We start from the raw sequence: 22,787 nt of genomic DNA on the forward strand, positions 1-22,787 counted from the left end.
GTCGCTAAGCCGAAAGGGTCGCGCTGCGCAGATGCGGAGGAAGCAGGGGCACTCCTAGAGCCAGCTGCGGGCGGAGGCTCCAGCGGAGGTTCAGGGGACAGTCCGGCTGGCCTGGGGGGGGGGGGGGGGGGGAGGGCAGAGGCAAGCGGGAGCACAGGGCAAAGGGCAGATCTCACGTGATGCAGAGTGGGGACTTCCTCTGACAAACAGGTATGTGAGCACGCAGAGGAAGACTTTGGGGGCGTCTAGAGACACCTGGGGATGATCGGAAGGGCGTTCACCTGGCAGTCAAGCCCATGGTGTCTCCTGCTGTCACAACCTGAGTGCAAAGGACAGTGTGATCTCATTTGTGGATGATGATTATTGATACATTTGCTATATATATCGCATATCATGTATATATGTCACAACCAGCATCTTCTAACCATCAGCCAAGGAGAGTATCTAGTGTTTTGTTCCTCCACAAGAACACCCACAGCAAGCAGTCCAACAAGTTGTGATGGAACTAAATGGTGCTGAAGCATTGTTCTATCTGTTATTAGAAGACCCTGTTTTAGTTTCCATACTTTCAAAAAAGGCAAAAAAAAAAATCTTTATGTTTTTAACAGCTCACGCAGCGTTCTTAAGTTGAAAACTACATCTGTTCAAAGTTAAGGCAATCTGTGAAATTTTATTTTTATAAACCATTTTCAAAATTAGAACACCAAGAGCATCCGGACACCACAAAGCCGCCCATTGGTTTCTGGCCATTTCTCAGTTTATAGAGTAGCAAGTGGAACTGTTTTCTCCACCTCAGATGACATTAGAAAGGAAATCTGCTTGGGCTAGAATTGTAGTTGGAGATGGAATTCTTGCCATGAACTAATAAACAACTGGAAACAAGGGCGATTAGAATGGAAATGACACAGCAGAGGCCTCCAGCAGTGTCACTCTGCATTTACACATCTCAGGGTAAGAAGCTAATTCCCTTGAATGAGTCCCTCTGAGCCAGGTGCTCCTGCGATTTCATCGTCCAGTTGAGGTCCCAAAAGGCAGAGTCATAGGGCAGCCAGTTCTGCTCCCTCTTGCAAGAGTTGCATTTTTGGTTATGGAGATTATGGCAAACTTGTGGGAGTTTGGGGGGAAAGTACGTAGAGGAGATAAGAAGATGACCAAACGAAAAGTTAGTTTTGAGAAGTTTGGTGGGAAATTGCTGAATTTTAAAGTAATGTTGTCTTTACCTCGCATATTTTGTTCACGAAACTTTCAAATGGTAAGAGACTGTACCCGTCAGTGATTTGCTACTTCACTTTCTTTTTTGGTGTCTATGTTTGGTATGAAAATTCTATGCTTTACCTCCATATTATTTAAGCATTTTAAAGACAAAGTGTGATTCTGTTGTGTTTTTTTTTGTTAAATGAACAGCTAAAAAACATGGATACTTAAAATTCTCAGACCACTGGGGTAGGAATTAAGGGAGCAAGTGAGGGTCAAGGCGTGGGGAACACATTTGTGTTTCACGTTTTCCCATCTCCTCTCTAGGTCCTCCTCTAGGTCCTTGGCAGATGGAATAGTTTTATTTTTCCTTATTTTCCTCACACGCAAAACAAGCAGTAGAAAAAGGGACATCATTGAAGGTTAGTATGAGTGCTGTATAGGCAGAAACTTATCTCTAGTGGGGACTGTCCTTGCGTGAGGTGACGTTCTGTTACAAAGGGGAGGCTTGATTTAATTAAAAGGTCCAATGCTCTTGGTTTAGGATATGGGGCAAGCTCTATGCATTTCCGTCTGGCACATGGTGGGCGCTTGATAAATATTTATTGAAGAATTTCTGCAGCCTGAGCCTTCTCTGTGGCTAGAGATGACATTTATCTTCAAAACCTGCAATGGACTCATCAAATCTCAATGATTTATTGAACCATTATTGTCACATAATAAAGTTATGATTGATTTTTAGGGAAGCTATCAGGAAAAATGATGAAATATTATTTATGGAAGATGCTTGATTTTTTTTTTTTTTTTTTTTTTTTTTTTTGCGGTACGCGGGCCTCTCACTGTTGTGGCCTCTCCCGCTGCGGAGCACAGGCTCACGGGCCCAGCCGCTCCGCGGCACGTGGGATCCTCCCGGACCAGGGCATGAACCCGTGTCCCCTGCATCGGCAGGCGGACTCTCAACCACTGCGCCACCAGGGAAGCCCAAGATGCTTGAATTTTTAAATAAAAAGTTCAATATGGAGATTCCTCAAAAAATTAAAAATAAAACTACAGTAGGATCCAGCTTACCCCTCTTCTGGGTATTTTTCCGAAGAATATGAAAACACGAGTTTGAAAAAATATATGCACCCTTATGTTCATTGCAGCATTATTTACAATAGCCAAGATATGGAACAAGGTAAGTGCCTATCAACAGATGAATGGATAAAAAAGATATGGTATATATACACAATGGAATATTACTTAGCCATAAAAAGATGAAATTTGCCCTTTGTGACATGGTTGGACCTTAAAGTTATTATGCTAAGTGAAACAAGACAGACAAAGAGAGACAAACACTGTGTGATTTTACTCATATGTGGAATGTACAAAACAGACATACAGAAAACAAAATAAATGAACAAGCCAAACCAAAGAAAAACAAACACGTAGACTCAGAGAACAGGGTAGTGGTTACAGAGGGGAAATGGGGGCAAAATGAGTAAAGGGGACCGACTGCATGGTGATTGATGGAAACTAAATTTTTGGTGGTGAGCAGTGTAGTGAATACAAAAGTAGAAATATAATGCTGTACACACGAAACTTATATAATGTTATAAATCAATTTTACCTCAATAAAAATAAATTTAAAAAGTTCCATCTAAATAGGAGATATTATATTTTAAAATATGGCCGGGAGGGGAGAGAAACACATGATAGCAGTAGGTGAATCATCTTTAGTTCTTGCCACGAGTACTGGACAGACTTACTGCCCTTTTGGTTACACTGTAAGGAAGAATTTGAAATAGTTATTTGAAATAGTTTTGAGAGGAATTGCATCTGCACAGAAGTCCTAGCCATTTATGAAAGCTGTCTTTTGGGAAGAATTCATTATTTTCTGCTCTTTGGGGGAAAGCCCATGATAGGCCACCGTGTCCCCAAACTCAAGGACAGTTTCAAATGAAGCATCTGAATCCTGCAGCTTTCAGAGAAGTCGGACGAAGTGCTGGCTGCTCCTGGCGGCCAAGGTAGTGGTGCTCCGGCTCTATTTGCTGGGCATCTTCATGAGAATCAACTGATTTACAGTCATGAGGGGGGAAAGGTCATTTTGTGGGAGAGTCGATTTCCCATTCATCACCATCCTTGATTGCCTTCTTGGCGATTTCATTTTCTGACATCAAACTAGTCCTTTTGAAGAAAATCTGGCAAAATCTGGTTTCTGTGGGCTCTCAGAATTCTGAATGGGTAGTCCATGCACGTCTCCCAGGTCTGGCTCTCCCCGAGCCTGTGTGCAACGGTCGCTTATGACCCAGCTTATCTAAATCCAGCCTCAGCATCCGTCCCTTCCTCTCATCCCTGTATCTGTACCTTTGTGTCTCAGATGTGGCGACGAAAACTTTGCAGTCACGTCTGACCTCTCTATTCTTGCACAGGGTGGCAAATCAATGAAAATCTCCCAGGAAATTTTCTTGACAGATGCTTCTTGCATTCAAAATGTTACTTTCTTTAGTCTTTCTCTCCTTTAATATTTACCTGTTGGTTGATCTTTCCATTTTACCCCTTCTATTTTTACCCTGGCACTTCCTGTTCAAAACCCCCGAGTGCCTCCCTGCAGTCGGTAAGGGAAAGGTATACACCTTGGTTTGCATTCTGGCTCCACTGCACCGTCCCAGTTTAACCGCGGCAGCCCATACACAATCCTTTGTCACTCTCTGTGTTTGCTCATTCCCACCTGGCCCTCTTCTGCTGGGGCTCCCCCAGGACTCCCAGCCACTCCAGTTTGTTGCCAGCATTGGACAGACACAGTCCCAGCTCTGCTCGTGGGACGTTCCATCTCCATCCCCTTTAACGATCCATTATTATGGGGATTTGACTTTGGCTTTATAGCTCTTATTCTGAAATTTGGACAGTGGTTGCCATGACATACAAGATGAGATTTAAAAAAGAACAGTTATCGATCTTACGTCAATGGCAAAACATAGAAGGATACAATCCCCCAGTTTGGGCATCCCTTACAGACTCAGGGTGAGGGTTGGGTCCTGCTTTGTCTCCTGTGCAGCCGGGTAAGCCTCCAGGACCCCACCCACAGTCTGCAGGGCTGCCCTGCTCTGCAAGGGGCCCTCCTGGGGACACGCCCTGGCCATGTGTTCCGAGGGGACCACATCGTGCTGCATCAGATGGTGTGTTTAGCCGTGGGGTGGCTAGTCTGTGCTTCTGTTATGTCACCGGTCTCAGGTCCAATGGCACGATTGCCGCAAACACACTGGCATTCACAGGGAAGTCTGAGGTGCCCGAAGTGGCTTCTGCAGGGTGCGTGGCTCATGACACAGCCTGTCGCAGTGAAGGGTCTCCTCAGAGGGTCTCCACCGAGGGTCTCCCCCCTCTGCCGCTCAGCCACTTGGCTGTTCACGCCTCTGTGTAAAGGACAGTCAGTGCCATCCCAAGGAGGGGATGTCTGTCCCCTCGGCCCTGGGGACTTTCTTGTCCCCCTGCAGCACTAGGGGTGGGCAGCCCTTCCCTCAGGGACTGGCCATTTGCTCCTGGTGAGAAGGTATCACAGCTGTGCCCGGTGTACTGACATTGGACCCCGAGCTAACATGGTAAAACGTTTGGTTTTATTCATGACACGTGGACACTCCGATTCCCTGATGAAGCTGAGTTGTAGGGTACAATGTCCCAGAATTTTGCATTTTGTGGGAATTGACATAGGGAGGCTAATTTTTATTCTTGCCAAATGAGGGCATTAATAAAAATCTACCATCTCTTATACTGTCATAAGAGGAAAAACAAAAGCCTAAGATTGCTGCATAAAAAGATGTTATTAAATGGAATAGATTTAGCTTTGTGATTCTGATTTTTCTCAGTTCACTGAGGCTGGGTGAAAAGTGGGCCAGGAACTGGTCCACCGGTCCTGAGTTTGGGAACCACGATTCTGCGAACCATGTTCATCTAACTGAAGTATGCTTGAAGGTCCGCTTTCAGTTCAGCAGCTAGTGTACCCCATCCCCTCCTCTTCCCCCCACCACACACATCTTTACAACACGTTTGAACAACTATCCATATTTGCTGTCTTAGATTGTCCTCTAATGGTTTCGTGTGTAGACATCTTGTCTCTTCCAGCCAGACTGTCTAGGTAAATAAAAGGCACTGACTAGCTAATTATTTGAATTTATTTCTATGATACATGCTGGTTTGCTATTTAGAGGACTGCAGGCTATTCACACGTGTGTGTGTGTGTGTGTGTGTGTGTGTGTGTGTGTGTGTGGTGAAAGTCAGCTGGAGTCCTCTATTTACATAGGTATATAAAAGAAGGGTGCACATTTCTGAAGAAATAAGTGAGCTTTGTGATAAGAAAATAAGCCTGTGGAGTTTTCTCCATCTTTCTCTCCGTTTCCTGCAAGGCTGGAAGGATGAACCCCTTATTGTGTGGACCTGGCCCTGCATTTGAGCATCTGTAAAGTCTCCTCATTTTTGATGATTCAGTGATAATGCAGGGTGTAGCAGGTAGTTGAGATTCTCCCACAAAATATCAGAATTGTTTTTCATTTTAATACGCCTTTTTATTTTAAAAAATCATAAAATGTTTCTTAGAGTGACAGCTGAGCCTCAATATTTATGACTTTCTGATTGCTCTAGCAGTTTAGAAAAAAAAAGGAGTCTCAAGTAAAATTTAAGTGGAAAAGATTAAAATTCAGAATTATGGACTTTTTTTCATTTGAATAAAATCCTCACAAAATTGCTGGAAATTTTATGTGCCAGCCCGTTTCCCTATAGTTGACAGTCTTTAAAGAAGGACTTAATTTCTTTCTTCGAAGTATATAAACAGAGTTATTTTTTGAAGGTCCGCACAACTCCCTCCCACCCCCCAGCTTCTAGACGCTACTTTTGGCTGCAAACCAAGCACACACACCACTCATCTTGCAAATAAAAGATTCAGTTTGGGACACAAGCGTGGAGCTTATGAGTGAGTGAAATGGACAAACGACGGAACATCATTATCTTTGGGATGTTTTAAACTGCTACTACTTATGATAGCCACACAGCTGATTTATGGTATGTGCTCAAAACTGTTCAGTCATTTCCCTTTTTGGGAGTTCATGAGTTTTCAGATTCATATGTATTAAGTCTTATGCCTAAATTAAATCATATTTCCTTCCCCCCAATGCAGCTCTTTAATCACTTTGTGATTTTGTAATTGGTTTCTTTTCTTCAAATAATATGTTTCTCTAACAACTTAATGGAGTATGTTATTAACATCTGATTAATCTTTTGCGGCCGGAGGAATAATGTGACTACCTCCCTTCAAGGTGTATGTAATGTAACTTCACTACTATTAACTCAAACTGCTGTAAGAGAGATTATGGTGTGCCTAAGAAAACAAAGAAAACGGACATCATTGACAAATAATCTCAGAAAGGGAATAAGGCAGAATCCTCCTTCCCCAAAAAGGACTCACTATAAATGAGAATTTTATTATACTTCATTAAAATGTTTACGTTTTAGTAAAAGACCTTAGACCTGCAGCATTTTCTTGTCTTAGTTTTTCCTGACTCATTAATTCTTTCAACACATCTTGGTGAGTGACACCGACCCTTGTTCGACGTGCCAGGAGAATAGTAGCAAATACTTCCGAGAGAAACTCTGCCTTTGTGGGATTGATGCTCTCATGAATCCTGATGAACTATATTTTTTTAAAAGCTTTTGCTGTGTGAGCTTCCTGAGCTTTATATAAAAGACTTGATTATATATTGCGGCCTTATTAGTAAAAGAACAAACATGAATCATTTGGGATTAGACTCTTAGGGGAACATGGTGCAGAGGGTGGTGGTGAAACACCCTTCTTCTAGACCTGGGGTCTTAGCAGTAGCAGGTACAGATTGTGGTGCCTGAAATTGACCGAGCGACGAAAAAAGGGACGCAGAAAACGGGAATTGTCAGGATTGTTTCCAGAAAGTATCATGACCACGTTCTCCCAAACATTGTAAAAGGCAGAAGAGAAAAGCATCCTTGTGTCTGGTCTAAGATAAAGGTTTTACTCAAAACAATATCTTAAAAAAAAAAATCTTGGACTTGACCAGTTTGGGAATTTTGAGGGTGGGGTAAAATTTTAGGCAGGGCTGGCCCTGATTAAGAATGAGAGGAAGGCGGAGTTTGGGAGACACCTCTCCCCGTCCCGTTTACCCTGTTCTCCATCTGACTTATCCTGTTACACTCCCTGTGAGGGGTCCATTCTGAAGACCTGGGATTAAACCCCAACTTTGCTATTTGTCACTCGTGTACGTGAAAGAGCCACCTTGCTAAGCCTGTTTTCTCATCTACAAAATAAAGATAAGAATATTAAGCTCCGAAAGTATAGATGAAGACTAAATATAATATGCAGATATAGTAATATATAAATATAATTTATGTGCAAGTGCTTTGATGCAATTAATAACAAGACTTAGCATCATAACTAATAATTCCTTAAGGAATGGAAATAAAACTCTGAGAAACACAGGAACCTCTGCATTAAAAGCCTGCCAAATGGAATGGCCAAGCTGTGGATCTGTATGTTGATCAGACGGTGCCTTGGATTAAACCATGTGTGAGGCTTCACATTTTGCACACGGAAAACCATATCAAACCCCAGTTATTCTGATCCCTGGTTACTCACTCTTGCCAGACTGGTCCCAGATGGAACTTTATAAGGGACGTACTTCCTGTAGATATGACCAACTCTAGAACATGGAACGTCAAACATTTCTCCTCCACACATCCAAACCTAAAGAGGGGAAATTAAAAGTATAATAAAAGAGAACAGTACCTTTCATACCAAAAAACCCAAATTATTAGTAAGATTCATACAAAATCTTAAAATCTCTTAAAGTCTCTGAATCAATAATTTCTGTTTATTATCAATGGCTAACCAAGGGGAAAAAAAACCACACTTAAAAAAACCTAGATTCATAGGAGTATAGAACCAAAATATTAGTTCAGTAAATCTAATTTCCATAGATAGCATGTTGACATATTTTTTATTCTCGTAGAATTTTAGCACAACTATTATAATAAACTGGCATTTAATGCTTAGACATCTTATTTATATAGATATTTGTTTTGACAGTCTTGTGAAATCATTAAAAGAAATAACATTGGAATTTGTGTCAGTTAAAAAATTTAAAGTATAAAAATGGAATTTCTAAAATAGGTGAATGAATTAAGCCACTTAGCTATATCCATAATTTATCTAGATACTGAAACTTTCAGTAGAGCTCACCTTAAGAGTCAGCGTTGCATTCTAATTTCTCCCCACTCCCAATCTTTTCTTAGGTGCAGAAAATAATTGGTTAGTGATGTGTACTCAAGAGATGTTAAACTCAGGGTATCTGTTAAGATGCTGTACTTATATGTAGTAACAAAAATTAATTGCTTATATTTTACCATGACTGCCCACTCAAACCATTAATCCTGGTTTTATACAACAGGCTGCTTACTGTAAACGGGCTAATTATCAAAACACAAATGCAGGCTTCATATATGCTAGATTTTTAGCTATTTTCATTGCAAGAAAATGATTTAAAAAAAGAGTTAGATACTGTAATGGTTAGTTTTATGTGTCAAAGGCTGCACCAGAGTGTCCAGATAGTTGGTCAAACATTACTCTGGCTGTTTCCATGAGGATGTTTTTTGGATGAGATTAACATTTAAATTGGTGGATTTTGAGTAAAGCAGTTTCTCTCCATGATGTTGGGTGGACTTATCCAATCAGTTAAAGGCCCTTGGAGAACAAAGACTGACCTGCCTCAAGCAACAAGGAATTCTGCCAGCAGACTGCCTGCCTTTGAACTTGAAAGGCAACTCTTCCCTGCATCTTCAGCCTGCTGGTCTACCTTGCAGATTTTTGGATTTACCAAGCCTCCTCAATCCCATGAGCCAATTCCCTTAAATAAATCTCCCTCCATATATGTACCCTGTTGGTTCTGTTTCTCTGGAGAACCCTGACAGATGCAGATACACAGCTTCTTTTAAAGTGAAATATTGGAAGAGAGAAAGAGAAATGTTTATGTCTTAACTTACATTTGCTTCCATCTTCTTTCACTAAGAGGAATGGCACCCTAAGTAAGACTGGTGAACAGTGATGAATGGAATCCCAAGGGGATGGCAAATGGATTATGAAAACAATACTCAGTTGCTCTAACTCCTGAGAGCTCAGGACTACTCATGGTATCAATTTCAACTTGGCTTTAGATCAAGTCATCAAAACTATGCACAGATCATGTAAAGCTGGGAGGGGCAGAGAACATTCTAAACTATAGTACCGACATCTGGAAAGATCCCGAGAGGCTGGAGCTATATAAGATTAAACATAAAAAGGGTAAATATAAGGACCTGTCCCCAGACCTGCAAAAATCAACTCTTCCAGAGCAGGAGAAGGTAGAAAAAGACTGAGTAGCACAAAACACATCACCAGCAAAATATGGAGAGTTTAGGGATTAAAGGTCTTGATCTATCTACCTGAAGTCATATGCTAATTTCTGAGAACATGCTTTATATTCCCTTGTAAAGAGAATTACCAACATGGGGAAGGGATGCAAACTGTGTCTTCGAAAAAAACAATTGGAAGAATGGAGGTTTGTAGTCTTGATGAGATAAAATTCAGAGAAGTGCTTTTCGAATACCTGAAGAACCTAACATTTGGTAGTGATGTTCGTAGAACCCCAAGGAGCTAGGACTAGGACTAGAGCTATAAAGAGACAGATTGCAACTCAGTGGAAGGAGGAAATTTGTAGTAGGCAGCTTGGTTAAAGATGAAATGGGCTTCCTGTATTGCTAGGTGTGTCGATGACATTTTGTAGACAAGAATGTAACTCTGGTGGACAGTTGATCTAGCTGATATTTTAGGTAATTCTAATAATAAGAGTTAGCATTTATGAATGCTTACTGTGCTCTTTTTCATTTAATGCCCACAACTCGATGACAGACTTTACTATTTCCCCAGTTATATAGGTGGGAACATGGCAGCCTACAGGCTAACTTGTCCAAAGCTGCAGAGTTGGCCACATCCAGAGCAGAGATATGCGTCCTAGTGGTCTAACTCCAGTGCCCACCTACTAAGTCAATAGTTTATCTACAGAGTCGGCGAACTTTGTTGTAAAGGGCCAGATAGTAAATACTTCAGGCTTTGTGGGTTATATGGTCTTGCAACTATGACACTTTGCTAAGAAGAGACGTGACTGTATTTCAGTAAAACTTTGTTGACATAGATAGGCAGTGGGTCATAGTTCGCTGGTCCCTGTTCTATAAGATACACAATCCTTTCAAACACTGAAATTCAGGGATTCTAAGATACTACACATGGGAGGTTGCATTTTCCCAACTTAGACACCACAATATCTCCCATTGCACATGCCCCTCTACCATGTGACCTTGGTACCCCCCACTGAGATGTGGGACGGTGTTCCCTGTCCTTGAATTTGGGTGTGCTTGTGGATTCTTAGACCTGTAGAGGACAGCAGAAGTGACTGAGGTCATGAAAGGCATAGCTTCTGCCTGTCCACTGGGGCACTCGTTTTCGCAAATTTGAGCTGCCATGTAGGAAATCTGACACCCTGCGGAGACCCCACTGTAGAAAGTTTGGGCCACATGAAAGGTCACGTGTAGGTGCTCGGGTCGACAGCCTCAGCTGTTTTCACCAACACCCAACATCAACTTCTGGGCATGTAGATGAAGATTCCTCTAAATGATTTCAGCCTCTAGCTGTGACCCCAGATACCATGCAGCAGAAATGAGCTCTCTCCTTCGTACCTTTTCTGAATTTGGGACCCATAGAATCCATGAATTTTATACAATGCTTGTTTTATGCTGTAGATTTTGGGGTGCTTCATCAGGCAGTAATAACTGGACTACATACTTCCAAACCCATGGTGGAGGTGAACTCTTAACACGTGATAAAAATTTACAGGTCACCCACAGATTTTATCTCATCCTATTGTGGGCGATACAGCGCAGGACATACAAATTTCCACGCTCACTTCTTCCTGGGCTCACTGCCAGGCTATAAATCCCCAGCTCCTTGGTATTCAGAAGGGGCTGTATGCTTGTTTCTTGCCAGTGGAATGTGGACAGAAGTGATGTGCATCACCTCTGGGCTCAAGTCAGTAAGCGGGGACTTCCTTTCTCCCCTTCATGATTCTCTTCTCCCTCAGAGCCTGATGAATTGCAGAAGATCCAGAGGAGGCCTCTGAGCCCCTAGAAGGTGGTGGAGTCACTAGGCAGATGGGGCCTGAGTGTCTGGAAACTGGGGTGGAGCAGAACACACAGCTTCCTTCTCTCCCAGGGCTGAAGTGTAGCAGCTGCATGACTGATGCTAAGTTACCAAGATTTGGGGATTATTACAGCAGTTGGTCCACTCTAAGAACCCTGTTTTGTTTGGTTCTATTTTCAGTCTCTTCTGACATTTTAAATCAAATACAGTGAATTTTTTAAGTACAATTTTAATTTTATCAAAAACTTTATTGAAAAATTGAATCAAACAGCCTGAATATTTGTGAGATTATTTCCTTTTATTAACTGTGCATTTTATTTTTATTTATAAATTTATTTATTTATTTTTGTCTGCTTTGGGTCTTCGTTGCTGTGCGTGGGGTTTCTCTAGTTGCGGCGCACGGGGGCTACTCTTGGTTGAGGTGCGCGGCCTTCTCATGGTGGTGGCTTCTCTTGTTGTGGAGCATGGACTCTAGGTGCACGGGCTTCAGTAGTTGTGGCTCGTGGGCTCAGTAGTTGTGGCACACGGGCTCAGTAATTGTGTCGCACGGGCTTAGTTTCTCTGCGACATGTGGGATCTTCCCAGACCAGGGCTCGAACCCATGTCCCCTGCATTGGCAGGCGGATTCCCAACCACTGCGCCACCAGGGAAGTCCCAGTTGTGCATTTTAAAGAGAGACAATTTGAAAGTAATTAGACAATAGATGCAGGGGTGGGAAACCGGAGGGCAGAGAATGTTCAGGAGTCCTGTGTGTAATCAAATGTCAGAGGTAGGCAAGTGTCAAGGCAGAGAAGCTTTCCTACCATTCGCAGCTGGGAGAGAGTGATTGGTTGGCCCAGGCATTTATTTTTCATGAAAAGGGGACCGCATTTCTCTCATCATTTGGTGAGGTGGCCAATCCCTCTTGCGGGACAAGGGGATCGTGACAAAGGACAGCCATAATAGAAAGTTAAATAAATCCTCGTTGCCTTCCTTTCCAAGGTAGGGCAAAAAAATAACCAAACAGACACACAAAAATGAAATTCTAATTCTCTTTGGAGGGTGACTGTAATACAGTTTTTAAAGATCTTTCTGTGGGTGTGTAACAAATTACCAGAACTTGGTGGCTTCAAACATCACACATTTATTTATGATCTCCCGTTTCTGTGGGTCAGAGGTCATGTGGGCTCCGTGGGGTTCCCTGCCTGGCGTCTCACAAGGCTGAAATCCAGGTGGTGGCTGGACAGAGCGCTTATCTGGAGCCTCCGGGGAAGAACCTGCCTTTAGGCTCATTTAGTTCCTGACAGCTGTAGGACCAGGGCCCGTTTCCTTGCTGGGGATGCCCAGGGCTGCTCCCAGACCCATTCTCAGTTCCTTTTTCCAGGAACTCTCCATCTTAGCCATGGCTAACCACCCTCACATAGAACGCTTCTCAGGCTTTAAATCTCCCTGACTTCTTGTGCTCCCTGCTGGGGAAAACTCCCTGCTTTACAGGGGCTCCTATGTTGTAAAGCAACTCTACTCCAATAAAAATTAAAAAAAAAAAAAGAGCATGGTCTAGCTTGGCTGGGAAAAAAGAAAAAAAGACCTTTACTGAGTTGTGAGAATTAACTGAGCAAAATAGATTTAAAGGCAGTAGTACAGTTTCTGTAAGAGTATTCACTCAATAAATATATTAATTTATTGAGTCTCAATCAATCAATCAATAAAGGGGCCCCTGTGATTAGTTTAGGCCCACCAGGGTCATTGTCCTAGCTTAGCGTGAACTGACTAGAAATTACATTTGCCATGACTTTTTTGCCCTGGAATATAACTTAAGTGTAGGAGGAAGCCAGGGAGGAGGGGCAGCTTGGAATTCTGCCCACTGCCATCTCCAATGAAGCAAATGTTATGCCTTCTATCGGTAACCTACTCCAAATTCTTAAAATTCTCCCCCTCAGAAATTTTTCTTTATAGCCAAGTCAAATTCAGAAAATGTCTGTCCAGATTTTTTAGAAAATGCTAACATCAGTGTTAAAAAGGAATCCTAGAATTTATTATTTTTCTCCATATTGCCACTGTGATCGCTTAAAAGCATGAATCTGAGTCTATCATGCTTCCATTTAAAATCCTTCGGTGGTTTTCTATTGCTGCCGGGGTAGCGTTACAACTCCTGCATAAAGATTCCGAAGGCTTGCATTATCTCCTCTTTGCTTAATTGTTCCTCAATCACTCTCTCCTTTCTTCCCCTCCCCTTCCTCCCCCATCTGGTCTCTTTTTGATTTTCTAGAAAGGACCAAGTTCCCCTCCTCAGGGCTTGCTGCTGTAAATTTTTCTCTCTAAAGAAATTCTCCCCTTTGTCTTTCCTACCCCTTGACTGGTGCTTCCTATTTATTTTCCAGATTTCACCTAGATTTCTTAGGACTCCTGTTTTATACTCTCTTTCCATTCCGTACTTCTCTTTTCAGGTAGTTCATGAATCAAGTCGACAAACAGGGTAGCGAGCAGTTACTGTATGCCAGGCATCATTCACCGTTGGAGATTCAAAGCTCTGAATGCATGGAACTTTCTTTCAAGTAGAGGCAGTGCTTATGACAACTGGAATCAAGTGACTTATTTGCATGTGCGTAACGATTCGCTTCATGTTTAGATAATAAATACTTGTTAAGTATGATCATTTCATTCAATGATGCTTATACTCCTACTTATGTAGGGGCCCCAAGACCTTCTCCATTTAGTCCCACTTCTTATGACCACAGGGCCAACTTGCTTTCACCATAAACACACCAGCTCAATTGTCTCTACTTTCAGAGTTTTTTTAACATCTTTATCGGAGTATAATTGCTTTACAATGGTGTGTTAGTTTCTGCTGTATAACAAAGTGAGTCAGCTATACGTATACATATATCCCCATATCTCCTCCCTCTTGCGTCTCCCTCCCTCCCACCCTCCCTATCCCACCCCTCTAGGTGGTCACAAAGCACCGAGCTGATCTCCCCGTGCTATGCGGCTGCTTCCCACTAGCTAGCTGTTTTACATTTGGTGGTGTATATATGTCAGTGCAACACTCTCACTTCATCCCAGCTTATCCTTCCCCCTCCCCGTGTCCTCAAGTCCATTCTCTACGTCTGTGTCTTTATTCCTATCCTGCCCCTAGGTTCTTCAGAACCTTTTTTTTTTCCTTTAGATTCCATATATATGTGTTAGCGTACGGTATTTGTTTTTCTCTTTCAGACTTACTTCACTCTGTATGACTGACTCTAGGTCCCTCCACCTCGCTACAAATAACTCAATTTCATTTCTTTTTATGGCTGAGTAATATTCCATTGTATACCTGTGCCACATCTTCTTTATCCATTTATCTGTCGCTGGACACCTAGGTTGCTTCCATGTCCTGGCTATTGTAAATAGAGCTGCAATGAACACTGTGGTACATGACTCTTTTTGAATTATGTTTTTCTCAGGGTATATGCCCAGTAGTGGGATTGCTGGGTCATATGGTAGTTCTATTTTTAGTTTTTTAAGGAACCTCCAAACTGTTCTCCAGAGTGGCTGTATCAATTTACATTCCCACCAACAGTGCAGAGGTTTCTCCACACCCTCTCCAGCATTTACTGTTTGTAGATTTTTTGATGATGGCCATTCTGACTGGTGTGAGGTGATACCTCATTGTAGTTGTGATTTGCATTTCTCTGATGATTAGTGATGTTGAGCATCCTTCCATGTGTCTTCTGCCCACTTTTGGATTGGGTTGTTTGTTTTTTTTGATATGGAGCTGCGTGAGCTGCTTGTATATTTGCAGATTAATCCTTTGTCAGTTGCTTCGTTTGCAAATATTTTCTCCCATTCTGAGGGTTGTCTTTTGGTCTTGTTTATGGTTTCCTTTGCTGTGCAAAAGCTTTTGAGTTTCATTAGGTCCCATTTGTTTACTTTTGTTTTTATTTCCATTTTTCTAGGAGGGGTGTCACAAAGGGTCTTGCTATGATTTATGTCATAGAGTGTGCTGCCTATGTTTTCCTCTAAGAGTTTTATCGTGTCTGGCCTTAGATTTAGGTCTTTAATCCATTTTGAGTTTATCTTTGTGTATGGTGTTAGGGAGTGCTCTAATTTCATTCTTCTACATGTAGCTGTCCAGTTTTTCCAGCACCACTTACTGAAGAGGCTGTCTTTTCTCCATTGTATATTCTTGCCTCCTTTATCAAAGATAAGTAGAGTTGTTTTGTTTTTTTATACCATGGATATCACCACATACTTCTTTATTTTTTTTCAATCTTCAATAGCAATGTCTGTTTCAGTAGAGGGATGCATATCCTGACCCACTAGGGAGGTACGTTTGTGTAACAGAGTGGGTATATGCTTTCTTCAGGAAAGCACAACTGTTGTGGCATTTCTCAAATCCTATATGTGTTCTGAAAGATGTGGTTTATATTTTTAAAAGACATTTCCTGGTAGCATGATGTGATGATATTCTTTAAAAATATTATGGCATTGTCATACTTAAGCATCTAATTCTTGGAGAAACATTTTAGATTTACAAATAACATGTCTTCTTTTGACAACATAAATATTTTAAAGCAGTGTTATTTTACCCATGAATGAGCACAGTGTGTTTTTTTCATCATGTGGTTCAAATTGAATGAATAATTGAATGCTTGCCTTCTTTTTTAATCACTTTTCAATATCAGCCACAAACTGGAGTTTCGGCACAGAGGATGTTAAATTGAATGGAATCATACAATTACAGCAGTCATATGGAATGTGAATTAGTTTCAGTAAGAAATCGGTTGTCAAGAGGTTAGTAAGGGAACATTATCAAGTATAAGATGAAGCATAATATACTACATGGAAATGGTGACCTAAATTTAAGAAAAAAGAAATGTACTAGTGCATTCAGTTCCAAAGCCTGCTCTCCCTCTAATCTTCCCTCGTCCTCTTCTGCCCCTCCCTCCCTCTGCTGTAGCAGTTCTGGCCTCTTTTCTGTTCCTCCGACATGCCAGACACCCTTCCATCTTAGGGCGTTTGTGCCGGCTCGTCCCTCTGTCTGGAATTCTCTCCCCAAACTCCCCATGGCTAGCTCGTCATCTCTTTCAAGCCTTAGCTCCAAAGCCTCTGGCCCCAAACACCCTCTCACCGCACACTGTCAGCCCTCCTCACCCCTCTGCTTCTGTTCTACAGCACTTAACACCTTCTCACTCACTTATTCATTATGTTTCTTTATTTTTTTTAAACTTTTCATTTTATTGATATATTGGAGTATAGTTGATTAACAATGTTGTATTAATTTCAGTTGTATGACAGAGTGATTCATTATGTTTCTTATTTATCGGCCTCTCTCCCTAACGATGGCAAGTATCCTTGTGCGTTTTATTGAGAGATGTATCTTAAGCACCTAGGACAGTGTCTGACACACAGTTGGTGCCCTGTAAGTATTTGTTGAATAAATGAATGAACTACTCGTTTATTGATATAAAGGTTAATTCCAAACAATTCAGTTATTTGATGATAATCCTCCATTTAGCTGCCAATAAAAGCTATGCTCTCTAGTATATTCAAATACAAGTTTCAAGGGAATAAGCTATCTTGAGCTTATTTTCGTTTGTAACTGGTTTAGCATAAAGAAGTGACTGATGATAAAAGTACAGAGCGTATATAAATAAGAAATTAAATTTCTGGAGCTGGAAAATAACTTTCTAAGTGTGTGGTGTGACTTGGATGGGTTATGTTTGAAAAACTTCTTAAGACTAGACAATCAACCACTTTGTACCATCTATCTAGAAATTAAAATATTAGTTGTTAACCTAAAAAGCTTTAGTGTGTAGATATTGCAAAGGGCCGTGTCTGTCATTAAACTAGCTTTCTAGGCTGGATGTAATAAAAACTGTATTTTTCGACCTGACTTGATCTAAAAAAGGTAACAATGGAAAGGCACATGCACACCATTGCTTTGCTTTATTCTTAGAAACCTGGGTTTTGAGGTTATTCTTAGAGATTAGGAGAAAAAAAGAACAGCTTATTTTGACCTTGCCCAACTCTCCTTTTCTGTTTGTTGATCGGAACGTAATAAAAGCAGAAACTGGAAAGTGTATCTGCAGTCTTTACTGAGGATATGTTGGTTTCTAGTCTCAAGGGGAAAGCTCTTGTTTCTGAGCCATCTGCTTAAGATTATTTCAAAGTAAGAAATGCTCTGTTATGTCAGTACAAACAAATCGTGCCCAAGCTATCTTGCGTTTAATGAGCTTCAAGAGGTCTGGGTGGGGATGGCAGGGTTTCAGAGGGTACGTTGTTCAGAAGATCCTGTTTTTAAGACGTGCCGTTTATATTTGCGGTGACACTATGCTCCTAAGAACAGTGATTGGGGTGGGACATAAAAACAGATATATCCCTTTTTGGTTTATCTGGAACATTAATTCTTGGGGAGGAAAGAATGGATTGGAACATCTTAAGAGTGCTTCTTTAGGTAAAAATACTATAGTTTAAGGACACAATCCCTCATTTCCCTTAACTCATTATTCTATAGCTTAGAAGATACAGTAGAAGCAAAGTGTTCACTTTTTACTATTATTTCTATGTGCCTCCAGATTTTAAGTCTATTGCTTAAATTTTCTGGCTTCACCATCTGCTAAAAAGAAATGAAAGTTCTTAAAAAGCTCTTTACAATGGGCTTTCTGTAGTGGAACAACTTCTTTCCTTTAGGGAAATACTCAAACATGTGCTTCTCCACCCCTGAGTCAGGCTGTCGATCACCCTACCTTCCGAGTGGCGGGGTGGGAACTGCACTCAGGTCACGCTAACTGAAATCCTTCCTTGGAATTTCGTGAAATTGGAATTACCTCTCAGGTGGCAAAGCAGAGAATGAAAGCCTGAGAGCTTCTAGTGGCCATCCCTGAGGGGTGGAAGGATCATTCTTCAGAGAGCGGCAGAGGCCAGGTGCTCAGGGAAAGGGTCCTGGCAGCCTCCCAGAGGCTCACTCATTTCCTGGGCATTTTCACAGTTTGTGTACTTGAGTGTCCTGTCCAATTTCCCCTTTCCTCTAAGTTAGTCGGAATTGGGTTTCTGTCTTCTAGTAAACCAAAGAATCCACATTAAGAAAGCTCTCTCTTGATGGATGTAGAGATTATCATACTAAGTGAAGTAAGTCAGACAAATATCATATGATATCATTCATATATGGAATCTAATTTAAAAAGATGATATAAGTGAACTTATTGGGTTGGCCAAAAAAGTTCGTTCGGGTCTTCTGTAAGATGTTATGGAAAAACCCGAATGACCTTTTTGGCCAACCCAATATTTACAAAACAGAAACAGACTCCCAGATTTTGAAAACAAACTTATGATTACCAAAGGGGAAACATGGGGGGTGGAGAGAGACAAATTAGGAGCTTGGGATTAACAGATACACACTACTATATATAAAATAGATAATCAACAAGGACCTATTGTTTAGCGCAGGGAACTCTACTCAGTACTCTGTAATAACCTATATGGGAAAAGAATCTGAAAAAGAGTGAATATATGTAGATGTATAACTGAATCACTTTGCTGTACACCTGAAACTAACACAACATTGTAAATCAACTATACTCCAATAAAACTAAAAAAAAATACCCTCTGAACAGCCAGGGTTTGAGTGTCTGGGGGTGTCAAGCACATCATTCAAAAGCTACTCAGATGAAGACCATTATCAACTATATCCAATAAAACTAAAAAAAAATACCCTCTGAACAGCCAGGGTTTGAGTGTCTGGGGGTGTCAAGCACATCATTCAAAAGCTACTCAGATGAAGACCATTACGTCGGAAACTTTGGAAAAGCAAACGGTTTTCTAAGCTTCAGTTGATAAGTGTTGAAATTTGAGGGGAAACATTCAAAATGAAGAAATGTCATCAGAATAAAAAATGTGAGCACTCTTAAAGGTTCATAATGGCATTTACGTGATATTTTTTTATCTTGAGAAGCTGACATGCTTTCACGATTCAGGACAGAGCAAAGAACATTTGGCAGTAGGTCTTGAACTGGGCAGGTTCCTACCTTTTCCTGAGTCTCACTTTCATCTTCTGTAAGGTTGGGCTAACGTGTCTGCTTCAGGAGACGGTTGTAAGGACTCGACTGAATAATCACAGAGCACCCTTGGCACATAATAGGTGCTCAAGAATAGTGGTCATGTGTTAATATTACCCTAGGGGACCAGCTTTATTCTTCTGGTATGTGTGGGCTCCAGGGGATGGTTGTCATGTATCCACATGTTGACCTGTGCGAGGGGGGGTCAGGCTTATGGCGACATGCAAGTCTGAATGTGTGGTGACGAGGTAGGGATTGTATTCTCAACTGTCCTCTCACAGTTTGAAGACAGGGAGGGAGTTGTGGGGTCAGCTTACAGAGTCCTGGTGTGTTGTAGGTTGCTGACCATGATGTAAAGTGTAAAAATCAAATCCTTATACCTCTAAAGTTGATGCGTGCCTATGCCCCCATGCTCTGTATAGTACTGTCATTGGGATTTGGGTGACAGGATTGAGAATTGTATGGAGCTTTTTAGGTAACTTTCTGAACATATATCTCTTGAGCTTTTGCGGGGGTGTAAACTGACTTGCATTAGAGTCATTAGATTGTATTTCATTTTTCTTGTTAGGGAAAATGGCAACCAGAAAAATACAAAAATTCTTAAAAATTTCAACGTTAGAAAAAGATTTCAATAGGAAGTTAAATTGACCTGAACACAGATACCGAATGCTGTGTAAATTGTTATATCCCGCTCTCTTTTCAGCTATCTATAAAAGCTAAAATAAAATTAAATAGGGAATTAGGAAAATGCCATCAGACATAAAGGAAGTAACAACTGGAAGGAATTTAGACTTGCCAGGCTTCTATCCAGTGGACATAAAATTTAACTTGAAAATGCTCTGTTTCACCTGAGGTACCTTTTGTTGGATAATTGAAATGAATCTCAGACTGGCTTGTGAGACATTTAGCAGCTGTTTCTGTTTATCTTTGAGTTTCTGAATGAGTTTAGAGTCATTTTAATATTTTCTTTGGAAGGTCAATTCTGGGCATGTTGAACTAGAACGGTTATTTTTATATCACCTAGGCTAAATATTGTAGGGGAAGAAACCCCATAGGAACAACTCCAGATATTTTCTTGTGTATGTGAAGGTATACAGTGTGCCATAAAAAGGCTTCTGTCACATTTTAGACACAAAATGCAACTACACTTCGAGGTATTTGCAGGCTCAGAAATAAGGAGAGGTTTTTTTTTTTTTTTTTTTTTTTTTTTAATATAGCTGTCTCATAAAAGCAATGAGAAGGTATATAAAGTATTTTAGAATCATCCTTGGCATAAAAAGGATTTCTAATGAGTACATTTGATACGACTGAATTTATTTCTACCAAAACCATTTGTACAAAGCATCGTCACTAGAGTTTATATAGAGGTGGCTTAAGCGGCAAAGAGTACGCTTCCAAAATGAGATTGAGTTGTACCCTTCTAAGCAGACAGGGGAACTATTTCAGGAGTATAAATTAAACACCCTAGGAGGTTTTTATATTTTCAGACAACTGCGGAGAAAGTGGAAAATGCTTATTAATTAGAACTGTAGGTTCTCTGCCAATGTGCTGCAGGCTTGTCTTGGGAACCAAGAGTATGGAAATTAACAACGGTGAGGGCAGGGGGACCAAGGGACTGGCTTGGGGTCAGGGCCCCGGGGAACAACCCCCTCTCTTTGGGACACTAGTGTGTCATTATTTTGTAGTTTCTCCTGCCAATCTGTGGGTCCTGTAACACATGGAACATTTGCTCTGGTGATGGCTGGATCAGACACACTCAAGGCTGGAGGAGTAGGAGGCTGAGGACCAGTAGACACTGTAGCCCATTCCCCACCTTCTAGTTTGGGTACAGATGCAAATATTTTAAAAACATGATGCCAGATCTAACCATCTCTTCTCTGAGGCTCCTATTTTATAATATTGGCTGGCTGGACTCATTTTAGCACTTAGTACCATCTGAAATTATCTTGTTTATTTATTCACTTATTTATTTATGATCTGTCTCTCCTCAGACTAAATTCCACGAGATAGAGAACTTGTCATTTCTGTTGACAATTATATTCTCAGTGTCTGGCAGACAGTAGGCTCTCAATAAATATCTCCTGGATATGTGAATACATCTGTGACAGTTGTCTGCATGTGAAATTAATATTGTCATTTTATCTTATAAGTGCTTAACATTTGTACTATGTGACATGTTATAGATATAAATTATTAAATATATATAACAAAATTTATCTTCTCTCCATATTTATTTTTGCATATATATTTGTACCTTGCCTTTTTTGTCACTTACTAATGATAGGTTTGGCTATTATTCCAGATTAGTAAAAATACACCTGTTGCATTCTTTTTAAAGGCCATACTGTAGTTCATAGTGATTAATTTAATTAGTCCCCTAGGATGGGGACTAATTAATCTTTTTTCATTTTTCATCAGTAAAAACAACATTGAGATAAATATCCATGTACCTGTGTCTTTTCGCACGTGGGATTCATCTTTATTTGTTTTCTCTAGATAAGTAGTTGTTCCACACTATTTACTGAGGAATCCACTCTCTTCCTCTTGATTTGAAATGTTTATCTTATGCTAAATTCCCATATTATCTGGGTCTATTTCAATTCTGTGCCATAGGTATCTCTGCCTAGTTTCTGTATTTGATTGCCTAAGTTAGCCCCCTATCATTTTTTCCCCAGAAATTTTCTTGTTATTCTATTTGTTTTCCCTTATGAACTAGAAGGAGTTTATCTAGCTGTCCCCGTTTAACCTCCCCCATCCAAAAAAACTTGATGTTATCATTTTTACTGGGATGGCATTAAATACAGGAGTATGCTTAGGGAGAACTATCTTCATTATGAATTTTCATTTATTCATTTATTTTGTGTGTCCCTCAGTAGCATTGTAACATTTCTTCATGGAGGTCTAGGACGTTTAAGTTTATTCCAAGTTGGTTTTTCCTTACTGTTGTAAATGGTGTCTTCCTGTGGGTGGTTGTTTCCATACATAAAGGCTACTGTTTTCGGTATATTTACACACACACACACACACACACACACACACATTTTACCCAAGCAACTTACTGACTTTCTTATTTATAGTAGTTTTTCAGTTGGTTCAACTTGAATTGTTCAGGTAGATATATGGTAATATTATTTGCAATTAATGCAAAATTTCTGTCCTCCTTTCCAATTTTTATATCTCTTATATTGTCTAACTGAATTGCCTACTATCATCAGGATAATCCTAAATGATATTAAATAAATTAATGGGAAAATTCCTAGAGCTGCACTTATTTTGGTGGATTAGCCTTTGAATAGTTATTCTGTTGTGTAATCTTTAATTTTTTTTTTTTTTTTTTTTTTTTTTTTTTTTTTTTT

General features: G+C 40.6%; 1 protein-coding gene across 1 annotated transcript in view; it reads right to left on the reverse strand.

Annotated features, from left to right (window-relative positions):
- Positions 1-22,787, reverse strand: part of GALNTL6 (polypeptide N-acetylgalactosaminyltransferase like 6) — a 1,162,176-nt gene that overhangs the window by 73,190 nt on the left and 1,066,199 nt on the right. Inside the window, exon 8 of the mRNA XM_007457365.1 lies at positions 7,826-7,933. Within this exon, the coding sequence (XP_007457427.1) occupies positions 7,826-7,933 (108 nt within the window). The remainder of the gene's footprint in view (positions 1-7,825; positions 7,934-22,787) is intronic.

Source organism: Lipotes vexillifer, unplaced genomic scaffold (assembly GCF_000442215.2).
Source record: "Lipotes vexillifer unplaced genomic scaffold, Lipotes_vexillifer_v1.1 scaffold668, whole genome shotgun sequence".
Lineage (NCBI taxonomy): Eukaryota > Metazoa > Chordata > Mammalia > Artiodactyla > Lipotidae > Lipotes > Lipotes vexillifer.